The 13,110-nt window shown below is 37.5% G+C and overlaps 1 protein-coding gene across 1 annotated transcript in view; it reads right to left on the bottom strand.

Annotated features, from left to right (window-relative positions):
* Window positions 1-469: 469 nt before the first annotated feature.
* LOC306843843 (forkhead box protein N3-like) overlaps window positions 470-13,110 on the bottom strand; it is a 34,075-nt gene continuing 21,434 nt past the window's right edge. Inside the window, exons 3-6 of the mRNA XM_079375530.1 lie at window positions 9,164-9,312; window positions 5,820-5,878; window positions 3,015-3,123; window positions 470-1,746 (exon numbers count right to left, since the gene is read on the bottom strand). Coding sequence (XP_079231656.1) covers window positions 1,257-1,746; window positions 3,015-3,123; window positions 5,820-5,878; window positions 9,164-9,312 — 807 coding nt within the window. The 3' untranslated portion in view covers window positions 470-1,256. The remainder of the gene's footprint in view (window positions 1,747-3,014; window positions 3,124-5,819; window positions 5,879-9,163; window positions 9,313-13,110) is intronic.

The raw sequence follows: 13,110 nt of genomic DNA, 5'->3' as shown, positions 1-13,110 counted from the left end.
GTGAAAAGAAAAAAAAACGGGAGTAATTTTTACAGTGTTATCCTGACAGGACAAATTGCTTGGATTGTGATGAAGATTTAAAAAAAAGATTTTTAAAAACACCAACATTTTGGCAACACAATAGGCATTTGTGACACATTGCTTCATAAAAGATTAGTTTTAGTGTGCTTCAAATAAGAACTAACACCAGAAATGTTTTAAACACCAGGCATGTAAGAGAGAATTGGCATATTGCATTTGACCGTTACATTTGTTATCCACTGGACACAGGCCATTTTATACAAAACATCTGCTGCTTAATAAATAAATGGGTCAATGACATAACAACACGTGCTATATATGAGTCATGTCATGCGGTGTCACCGTTCATTATACAAGTGTCTAATTATTATTTTTAATTGAAAAACTGTCATTATTTGGCAAATTATCTGATGTTTTAAGTTTGCAGGGGTCCTATTTTTTATTTTTTGGTTGCATGACTTTGATTTAGCAGACCAAAAATGATTTGTTTTAAAATATTTCATTATTATAATACGAATTTAATAAAATAATATATTTTAAGGAATAAAATGCAATGCCATACTACTTTTAATGAGGACAGCTGTATCAAACTGACATTTTTAACTTTATGCCCCAAAAAACTATCACTATTAATTGAGAAATTAAAACATGGCCATCGTAGAAAAGGTCTATTCAACTAATTGTATGCATGAATTGCATTTTTAAATCAATCAATAAACCCAGACCAAGACAACTGAGCGTCATGTCATTGACCCAGATATTCATCTGATGTTTTTTGTAATATAGGTTGGTATTACTACTTTTTGAAACTATTATTGGTCTTACTAAGTGTGCATGGATTAGCTGCACTTTCATCAACAGGTTTCATATCTTTGGCACACTTGAGAGCAGCATAAAAAATCTCTCCGTTCAGCTTTCTCATGTGAACTAGAAGGATTGCTACAACATAATTAATTCATTTAAATTGTTCGGTAAGCTTGATGAATTAAAAGAAAAACATTTTTCACTCAAATGACCCAAATTTTACTATGGCTTTTTTCCCTCTTCACACACGCGCACACACACACACACACATTCGCACAAAACAACATGAACATGAGAATCTTTCACCCTGGAAATCAAATCTGACAAGGGACAACAGTGATTTTATTGATATTGCAACAACTGACTAGAATTCACCTGATATCCTGGAACAGAAGTATTTAGATCTGCGTTAATGGGATTTTCGTTCATTGCTAATCATTGGCTTCCTCTTTCAGCTCCTTCTTACACGTACGCAGAGCGTTTTTATTCACGCCGGTGTGCACGCCGGCCAGGTGAAGTAACGACCCCGCCGCCTCCATCTCCTCGTCTTCCTCCTCTTTGACCAGGAGCTTTTCCGCCCGTCTCTTCTTCAGGGGAAGCGTGTCGCCGGGGGTCCGTAGGTGACCTTTGGTCCACAGCAGTCTTCTGCGCTGGAGCAGCTGGGAAGGAGGTGGCGTGGCGTCCAGTGGAAAGTCTTTTTGCTCCTCCTTGACCTCAGTGAGCGTCACCTCCTGACCGGGGCTGTGGGCAGAGAGGGAACCCTGAGTGGAGCAGGAGGAGAGGGAGGAAGAAATGTCCCCCTTTATATTTAGGGACTGCGAGCTGCTGTATGTGTGGTCCTCCTGCTGATCATCGCTGGGTGGAGGAGAGTCACTGCGCAGGCTGTTTTTCCCCCGAGTCAGATAGTCGCCCAGGGCTGATCTGTTAAGGCAGACAGAGAGAGGCAAATCATTAAATGTATTACAGTTACACAGACGCTATTATCCAATATGACTTGCTGTGTATTCAGGGTATATGGTGTGTTATGTTATGGCTGATATTACAATTTTAAATTAATAAAAAATTAAATAATAAAAACTAAAATGAGCCATTTAAAATGCTTTATGTGACCCTGGATCACAAAACCAAAATAGCAATAGCCAAAAATACATTGTATGGGTCAAAATTATAAATTTTTCTTTTATGCCAAAAATCATTAGGATCTTAAGTAAAGATCATGTTCCATGAAGATATTTTGTAAGTTTCCTACCGTGAACATATCAAAACTTAATGTTTGATTAGCAATATGCATTGCTAAGAACTTAATTTGGACAACTTTAAAGGCGACTTTCTCAATATTTGGATTTATTTGCACCTCAGATTCCAGATTTTCAAATAGTTTTATCTGTCAGATTTTAAATAGTTTAATATTGTCCGATCATAACAATAGCTTTCAGATGATGTATAAATCTCAGTTTAAAAAAATTGACACTTATGACTGGTTTTGTGGTCCAGGGTCACATATAGTATATGAATAATATAATATTCAGTATAAAACATGATTATTCATTTTTTGATTTGCTAAGAGCACTATTCAGTTATTAGTGTGTTTAAAGACTAATTTAAGTAAGCATTAGATGTACTGTAAATGTAATAATATGGAAAATAAACTAAATTAAATAGCCTATACTGGAAAACATCCAATATACAGTATTTGATCTTTGTCTTTATTTTACATAGTCAAATATGTTTTTCTTGTTTTAAGCAAAAATCTAACAAAATTTACTAAGTTTTATGTAAAAAAAAATGCATTGAAAAAATATTTTAATGTTATAAAACAAGACAAAAGTTTTGTTTAAACAGCTTTGCATTTGCATTTTCTTCTGTCAGCTCCATTTATATGAATTAAAGACAAGAAATGTATTATTTATTCACTATTATAGTAATTATTAATATGATATAATACAGTTTCATTTCAGTTGTGTGTGTTTTTGCCATTTTTATTATTGTTAATATCTCTATTTTGCTTTCATTTTTGTTTGAGTTTTAGTTTCATCATTTCATTTTGTAAATGTTTGTACTTCAAATTAAATCTATTCACTTCAGTTAGTTGCCAACATTAGATTTTATTTGAGCTTTTTTCAATTACCAAAAACGATTTCAATTGTTGAGTTAACAAGAACAACTCTGATGGAGAAGGATATACTAACCTCACAGCTGTGGTCCTCTTGCTCACAGGACTCAAAGGAAGGGGTCTGATAACCGGAAAGAGCCCCTGAGCGGCAACACGTGAGCTATGCTGTATCACTCTCTGTGGAACTGTGAAAAACAAACCCCATTTACAACACATGGCATAAAATACACACAGAAAATATACTGGACTGCATTACATTACTCCTATTCAACCTATTTGTTTATGCTCCTCTCTGAGCTATTGTTTTGCTCATACAACCTCTACATTACTGATAAATATCTTAAAGAAATGCTTAGGAGAACTGAAAAACTTTTTTGATTTCAAGGCCCCTCACTGCCCAAGATAATAATCAAAGGCCCTCCATGTAGAGTAAGATATTTATGGTACTTCTGCAATAATGACAAAGCCACTTGTTTTCAAAATGGTTTGCTTGTTTTGATTTGTTTACAGAGGATATATTAAGATAATTAAAGAAAATAATTATATTCTGTAATTTCAAAATGTTCAAAAACTGAATTTTCCAGTAGTACAAGGGGATTTTACCATTTTTTTTCAATATAAAATATAATTTAAAAATAATTAAAATAGCAATTTCTCATCTGATAGAATTTTTTAGAGACAGAACTATTAAAAATTGTAATTCTCTTATTATCCAGTCTTCAAAACCTGTATAAATGAGGGAATAAACAAACAAAAAAAAGGTGATATGTTAATATATGTTAGTTTACATCTAGATTTTTTGTTGTTTTTAGGTCAAATTTAGCTTATTTTAAACCAACTTAAGCTATCTTATGGGACCCTTGGAATTGTGCTGATGCCCTCTAGTGGTTCCTGGCGCCCCGGTCGAGAACCACAGCCCTAATAAATCTGAAGAACATCACCCTGAGAATAATCTTGTCCACCTCACTGGAAAAATTCACCTGAAAATGTTCCTCAAACAAAGCTACTGTATTGCTGTAAAGCTAGTGTAGCATGTAAGTCATATGAATTACTTTCATGGTGCTTTTGCCACCTTTCTGCATGGAAAAGAGCAGCATGAACATTCTGCTAAACATCTCAAACTTAAAAAGTCATTTGTATTTGGAACAACATGAAGGTGAGTGAAAAGTAGGATGGACACATTATAAACCATTTCATCATAAATATTAACTAGGTGACATTATGTTCGCTCAACTGATTTGCTGTAAGGTCAATAATAGTATTCAATCCACCGCTACAGGCTTCACAGCAGGAAAACAAATGGAAAGTGAATCCCCTGAGAGTGAATAAATGATGACAGAAGTTTCATTTTTGAGTGAACTATTGCTTTAAGGGACACGGCAAAAGGACACTAGACAGCCTTCACAGGTGTCCAGCCACTCACAAACTGTAAGCTAGTAGCAAGCTTAAGTGAAGCGGCCTTGAGCTAAGACTGTCCGGTCGAGCAGTTGACACACACACACACACACACTGAGCGCTTTGCTTTTATGTAGACAGCCATCAAGACATTCACATCACTCAAACGCCAATAGCCCTGCTCAGACACTTTTCACAGGCAGCTCTGCCTCCATTATTCCATTATCAAGAGCAGACGAGAAGGAGAGAGGAGCCACTACAGACAGATAATGTATCCATTTCCTTCCATTTAGCTGCTCGCGGTGGAGTGGAAAGAGAGCACCCTGATTGGAATCGAATGGGCATTTAAACGGCCGGGACACCAACAGGGAGCAAAAGAGAGAGAGAGACAAACAGATGGACTGAAAGAGAGAGATGAAGGAGCAGTTGTGGGAAATGAGAGAATCAGCGGTAAAAAAAAAAAAAGAAAAAAGGAATGATTCCCATTTGTGCGATAGAGGTTTTTTTTTTTTTTTTTTATAAAATCAAAGTCAAGGATCTCTTGCAAGGTGCTTTTACAGGGCGCATTAAATCACTTGACAGGCACAGTTTTCTTTCCTGTTTTGACATATTTCCTATTAAAACTGGAAGTTTGAGTGGGACTTATTAGAGGGCTCGTCACGTTTTTTAAAATTATTTTTACAATTATTGCTGGATGGTGACAGGTGGTGTTAGGAGGTGGGTTATTTTATTTTAATTATTTGATTGGACAAAAATCCATGTAGTACAGGATGAGTCATCACTATTTTTGTTCCGTTTTCCTGTAAAAGACAGACTGTAAATTGTAAAAAAAAAAAAAAAAAAAGTATATTAAGTACTATATTAAGTCATTTTTATTTATTTGAAAGAAATTAACATTTATTCAGCAAGGATGCATTAAATTGATCAAAAATGACAGTAAAGACATGTCGATATTTAAAAAATTTCTATCTCAAATAAATGTTGTTCTTATGAATTCACTATTCATTAAAAAATCCTGAAAAAATGCATCATGGTTTCCACAAAAATAAGCAGCACAAATGATTTCCAATCTGAAAATAATGAATGTACATGAGCAGCAAAGCAGCATATTAGAATGATGTTTGAAGGATCATGTGACACTGAAGACTGAAGAATTATACAAAAAAATTCAGCTTTAATATTACGGGAATAAATTGCATTTTAAAATATGCTAAAATAGAAAACTTAAGTAAAATATATTACTGTTTTTCTTGTATTTTTGATCAACTAAATGCAGCCTTGATGAGCATAAGACTTAAAAAATAAAAATCATACTGACCCCAAACTTTTGAATGGTAGTGTATATTCACTATAGGCTAATTTATCAACAGTGAGGAGTACGTGGTTTCAAAGCTAATAAATGGATTAAAACCAACAAAACCCCTGATTATAATGGAGTCTTTAAGAAACAGATTAGAAGAAATGGCAAAAAACATAGGGCTTTTACCTTGTAAGAGCACTCCTCCATTCTTTCTGAAGAGTGGACTTCCTGGCCATAGTGGAGGACTGAGGGTTATAAACAGAGCGAGAATGAGAGAAAATCCAGATACTGTGAAAAGCATTGAGTGATAAAATCACATAATGAAAAAACTTTTGTTTTATGAACTTCTGAAATCCTAGTCACAGTCTAAGTATAGGAGATATGATGGTGTGGAATGCAAACTGGAGACTGAGAGGTAGAGCAAGAATCTAATTGAACAAGTACAGACTTTCTGGCGAGGCTTGGAAATCCCATTATTTACCATGATTACTCATTATAGACTGTCCACAGCAATGGATCCAAATGGCTTGTACATCCAATAACAATCGATATTATCCTTTAACTTAGATTGACTCACTCCTTTAGTCCTGAAATCAGAAACTCAAACTAACCAAGAGCATCATTTTTTTAAGTGATAGGAACAGTTGGGGGTGTTGAGGTTCACAGACGAGCAGACTGACATCGCATTTATCTTATCTCATTATCCTAATGTTGTAAAAATTATCCCACTGTCGTAAAATGCAAAATCTTTTAAATGAGTATGAGCATTTCTAATTGCATTAGTATGCCAGTGGATATAGATTAAAGAAATATATATCAAAATTAAATTACAACTATACAGTATTAAAAAAAAGTAAAGCATTGCCACTCATTACAACATGAAATGACAATTCACCCAATCTTATTTCTAAATGCATGTTATTGATCTTATTTTAAACAATCCATGCATGGTTTAATCAGGGGTTCAAGCGCACAGCGCTGAAACCCTATTGTAATTGTTAGAATGGCCAAGGATTAGCAACCTCCACGCAAACCAAACCGAAGGTCATAGAGACTTGAAACGTGACGGGATGGTAGTACTCGCACCACCTACAACGTCACCAAGGCTCGCCCCAATCGGCCTAACAGGGGTGCTACAGTGGTCAAAAGTATGAAATCACTCATAACTCCTAAACTGTTAATCACAGGCTCACGTGTCTTATTGTTGCAATCCTTGGCTCATTTTTTTGAAAACCTTACTTTTGCGAACTAGTCCTAGAATTTGCCCCCGATCGGAACCAAACCAGAGCAGAAAGATTCCTCAGAGAGTGAATATCAATAATTATAAAAAAGAAAATGAAGTTGAACTTTCGACTCACCATCGCAAAGGGACGCCAAAACGTGCGAAAGGGACAGGGCTGCTTTTACTAAAATGCTTATAACTGTTGAACAGAATGAGATATCTTCTCCAGACTCAGAACACATATGTAAGAGCTGAATCTGAGGTCACATGGAAAAAAACTTGCAGAGCTTGGCCACTTGGTGGTGCTATAAGAGGAAAAAAACATTGGCATTTTTAATTTTTACTTTTATGCCGGACTTCTCCAATCATTTTGTCAGCTTAAACCCCGCTTCCTTTTTACAATTGACGGCAAGCTCGCAATGAGTTCTGCCTCGATCCAATCCACAACTACCCAATCCATTTTACATGGCTATAGATCACAATATTGAAGAAAGAACCTGTTGCTACTTACGTTACATCACATCTTTTATGAAATAAACCATCTAAACTAGCTTGGACCATCTAAAGACCATGTAAAACTATTTAAGCTTTCATATTACCACAGTTTAAAAAAAAAAAATCCATCCCATTTCAACTGAAACACTTTACTTCACTTGCAGCATTGAAATTAAGTATAATCAACTGGTTGTACAAGTTATACTTAAGTCACATTAAACCAATCAAACAGAAATTGCTCAACTTATTTTGATGAGTTAAAGTAAGGTAAAAGCATAATCTGCGATAACTGTTTTTTACAGCAACAGACAATAAATTTGGAGTATCAGGTTTAATGGATGGATGGATGGATGGATGAGGCATATATATAGTGATTTACAATCATATGAGGGGATATCTCCTCAACCACCACCGGTGTGCAGTATTCACGTGGATGATGCGACGGCAGCCACAGTTCAATGGCGCCAGTGCGCTCACCACACACCAGCTACAGGTGGAGAGGAGAGTTGATTGATAATGGCCAGTGGAGGGAATTTGGCCAGGACACAGGTTACACCCCTACTCTATTACGAGAAGTGCCATGGGAATTTTAATGACCACAGAGAGTCAGGACCTCGGTTCAATTTCTCATCCAAAGGACGTTGATTTTTACATTATAACGTCCCCTTCACTATACTGGGGCGTTAGGACCCGACTCACACAGACCACAGGGTGAGCACCCCCTGCTGGCCTCACTAACACCTCTTCCAACAGCAACCTAGTTTTCACAAGAGGTCTCCCATCCAGGTACTAACTAGGCTCAACCTTGTTCACTTGTTTGCCTCCAAGACTCCACAACTGATGAAAAAAAGCTATTTGCAAAATGAAAGCCAAAAAGCCTTCTAAAAAGCTTTGTGTTTGTAAACAGAACAACTGTATAATTGACTGTACAACTGTTTACACAGTAACTGACTTTCATTTTTACAAAAGAGAACTAGAGACCACAGACTACTGAGAGCAGGTCCTTCATCCCACAAGAGGAAGTGTGGGGAGGGGGAAATCAAGGAAAAAGTAAGAAAACAGGAACCCAAGATTTTCTGTTGCTATGGAGTTTAGTGTTGCTAAGCCTATAATGCATTTCTTAGCACTAACTGTCTGTCCTATCTCTGGTTTATTTTTTTCTTCTTTTGCCAGACAAATAGCTTTGTGCTACTGTTCCACCTGTCTTATGCATGTGTTGCCATGGAGGTACTCTGGTCGTCACAGCAACAGCAGAGGAGAAGAAACGACTCGGGAAGGGCAAGCATGTGCCGTTTCTTTACATCCCACAGATTCCCCAGAGGACCATGTCCAGTTGCTGACAGAGTGTTCAAGAATGAGTGAGGAACTGACCCAAAACCCTCACACACCAGATCAATGTGTTATTTACAGGAAGGTCATAAGAGAGGCCACCAAAGAAAGGCTTATATGTGATATTTCTTCCCTTCGGGCTTCCTATCTTCTCTTTCTTAAAGATGAAGAGAAGATTTGTTTAATCCAAAGCTCTTTTACGGTCAAAATTATTCATGCCATGGTAAAGTTAACGTCCTCTCAGTCACATTTTGTTATTCCACACCAAGATAGGTTTTTGTGCTCATGCTCTTTATTTAGAAACGGAAAAGTCTGGACTAGGATTTTTCAGGGCCACACAAAATGGAAAGTGTGAATGAAAGTACCAGAAGAAAACAAACCGACGAAGAGGAAAAAACATTAACTGGTGGGTGCAGAGGAAAAGAAAAGAGAGGAAAAAGAAATGGACGCCAAAAAAAGCCTGAGTGATACATTGAGGCGTTACCTGTGGTATTGCTGAGGAGAGGCAGACGGGGAGGTAGAAGGTTTTGGAAGCCGAGGGGAATACGGATGATATGGAGTCTTCTTCAGCGCCTGAATCAGATTGTGCCTGTAGTCAGGATCAATAGACCAGAGAGAACCCTTTCCTATGCTCTGAAATACAAAAAAGACAAAGTACTGTCATGATACATCTTTAATCTTTCGATATCTTTCTCAAGATTAACAATATTATGAGATACTTATATAGGAAGGGTGGGCCACTTTCACACTCTAGATCCATTCCAACAGAGTTTAGCTCCAACCCTAATCAAACACACCAAAGCAAAGCAATCAATGTCTTCAGGATTTCTAGAAAGCTATAGGCAGATGAGTTTGATCTGAGTTGGAGCAAAGTACCACCCCTAGAGTGGAGAGGACCTCAACCGTCAGTGTTGTGGAGTAACTAGTTACACGTAACGGCATTACGTAAATTAATTACAAAGTCACTGTAAACAATTACAGTTACTGAGGAAAAATAATGACTAATTGAATTACAGTTCCTTATGAAAATGTCAATGATTAGGCCTACAAAGGGGGTTACATCTCAATATTTTCAGCAAAAAGCTAGGATATGTTGAATAATATTAATTTGTTGCTTCCTGCCATTTAAAGGCGGTTCAGTAAAGCGATGCTATTCTGATGCTTTTGATTGGTTCTCGTTTGCATCGCACCATGTAGTCTAAGAAAGAAGCAGCATAAAGCACTGTATAGATCCTTGCACACCGAGTTCACAGAAATTTGTGGTCTTTTTTTAAAATATGTGGCTCTAGCATCAAACTGAGCAACTGACATCCTGAAGTAAACTTTGAATCACCTGGGATAATCCCGCTGCTCCTTAATAAGGAGGGAGGACTCTCTTACTTCTGTATATCTCAGGATTGGGTGGACCCAATATTTCCTTTGTTTTTCTCTTTTTAAGACGCGAGAGGACAGCAAAATCATCCTCACTGCTTGAAGACTCCATTTAGTACAGTTTTCGCAACGGATTAATTAATGCGCATCGGACTCAGTGTGCACGGTTTCTGTGCGTGACTAATTTTTAGGATGAGGAATACAAAAAAAACACGAAAATTTCGGACTCAGTGTGCAAACACCTTTACTTGCAAGTTGGGCAAAACTGGAATTGGTACTAAAGTCTGCAGGACGCAAGAGCTAACGAGCCCTACTCTAAATGAGGATTTGAAATAGAACTCACTTTAGCCTGATGGTCTCAAGAACCTTCAAAGTTTATTTTGCAATAAACTGTACAGCATCACTGAGTACATTTTTGCAAAGTATTGAGAAAAAGCAGGGGAGGAGGATTAGACCTAGCACTCGAGACCCTCGTTGTCTCGTCAATACGGAGGCACCTTTAAAAAACTGCCTCAACAGGCAACACTGGTATATATTTTTAGATCAAAGAAGCCGTTCTCCACCTAATTAAGCTGTCTGCCCTCCATCAGGGGCTTCCAGAGCCATATTTCACTCTACCAAAAAACACAACTCACACAAGGCATGAAATTCAACCCGTGCCGCTTTGATCTCGGCTCTCGCATTAAGCACAAAAATAAGTGAGACGGGATGATGAAAGCACTCTGATATTATCGTAGTTACAGAACAGCCGCTATAGCAATGATCGGCAGTGCTTACCGGCACACTACACACAGCAATTAAGGGCAAGGTTTGATTAGACGGGCCGACAAGCTGGTAACTGCCAAATTGTTGGGGGAAGCAACTTTATTTCATGTATCTGTGTGTGTGTTTGTGTTTTTCACACTGCTGGAGGAGCCATTGGCCCAGCATGCCATTTCCACCGGGGGTGCAGGGTAATTCAAATACACTCCCCATGACTTCATTCATAACTTCCCCCACCAGTCTTCCATCTGCCCTCAATTAGCTATCAACACGCCTGCAAAACAACATCACAGACTGACGTACATCATTCACCAGCTCCGGCACGGCATCCGGGTACGGCTCCGGCTCACCTGCCTGCCAGAGCCGCACGACCCCTCTCTACAGGAGATAGAGGAGGAGTAGACATGCACCTGTGGTTTCACTGGTCTCCAAGGCAACAAGTAGAAGAGAGGGATGGCTGGTTGTCTGGTTGGAGGGTTTGGCACGAGGATCTCAGTCTACACGGAGACAATGATGGCGCTTTAAAACCAGTCCAGACCCATGTGCTAATCTTTGCCAACCGTGGTAAATGAGGAAAGCAGATCTCTGCCACAGACTCTACGCTCAGAGAGCCAGAATACATGATTGCCTATGTTTAAAAGAGAAGGTTTCTACTCATGGCTTATAGAGTATACACACATTTTCATGAATGTTAAAGGGGTCAAATCATGGAAAACTGGATTATCCACTTTTGGAAACTAAGCTGCAATAATGTCTTTTTCAGAAATCTTCACGGTTCTATTGCACAACCTCATTTAGACATGACAACCTATACATTATATTAATGCTTATTCAGTATTTAGTACACCTGCAAGGTTTGTCTGGTTCAAAGTAGGGCTGTGCAATTAATCGAATTTGATTATTATGCGCATCTAGTCAGTAAAACCGGTTTCTTGATTAGTAGTTAATCGCCATCACCTGCTTTCAAATGGAGCGGGAATTACTACACAGAACCGTAGTTCACTGACAAGCTAGACAATTTCATGTTCATAATCAAAGGCGATTCGTCTGCGATTATAAACGCGATATCTTGCCAGCTCTGTGTAGTAATTCCCGCTCCATTTGAAAGCAGGTGATGGCCATTTACTGCCAATCACTGAACCAGCTTTACTGACGAGATGCGCATGATAAACGAATTTGATTTAATTGCACAGCCCTAGTTCAAAGTTAGTCCCTCTTGCAACAATCACTGTAAAAAAATGTTTTAAAAAGTACCGTAAAAAATATGGTACCAACATTTTAGATTTTTACAGATTTAACAAAATGTACATTTAAAAACCGTATTTCATTAACTGACATAATGTTAATATACCAACCTATTGAAGTACTGAAATCTGTTTTGTACCACTGTAATACACTGATAACCAACAAAAGCAGGTGGTGAAAAGAAAGTCACATGATGAACCAAAGCTAACCACAAGAAGCTTTTAATACCAAGATATAGAAGGTACACTAAACACCATCATGGTAACACACATGAAACTGAAATAATGCAATAAACATTCATTTAAAAACACTAGATATAACATACAACCCTAATGTACACAACTAATAAGAAAAACATCAAATGTGAAATGCAACGCAGGGAATTCTGGGAATGTCAATTTATGATTTTTCACTGTAAATGATACGTTCTTTTTCCACTTCCAAAAACTGTATTTTACCGTAAAATTACATGCAATGTCCAATACAGGTTTTATATAGTAGGGGAACTTACCGTTAACCAATTTTTACAGTCTTTTATCGTTAAAATAGCAGTCATTTTTTACAGTGTACAACATCTGGACCTGAAAAGCATCTCCATCTACAGTGACTCAACGGTTGCCACGTGTTCTTACAAAATAGAAACAGCAAATGACATGATAGTAGATATTTTTGCAACTCTCTTTAAAAGTATGTAATGGACAGTCGCCACTTCAAGGGTTTAGGACTGTGTGCATTATTTTTGTGCCATCAGCGCTCTCACAATGCAATTTTGCAGCTTTCGGAGTGTTTAGCCACATGGCTTTTACAGCTCACGTGAAAAAACCTGGATGAAGGAGGAGTTTCCATGAGCCTGCTTTAGAGGGTTGTGTGCCAGCTAAACTGAGACGATTGGGAACATTAACAAAATGTTTTCTCCAAGCATCATGGACACCCTTGGGTTAGTAATTATAACATTTACATACAGAATACTTAAAGATATAGAAACAAAAAAACAATCTGCTTAATTAAAAGTGTCAGAAAGAGGGTAAAAATGGTCATGTAAAATTAGATTTT

Source organism: Barbus barbus, assembly GCF_936440315.1.
Source record: "Barbus barbus genome assembly, chromosome: 24".
NCBI lineage: Eukaryota > Metazoa > Chordata > Actinopteri > Cypriniformes > Cyprinidae > Barbus > Barbus barbus.
The sequence above is the reverse complement of the archived record's forward strand: the minus strand, read 5'-3'. Positions and strand labels throughout refer to the sequence as shown.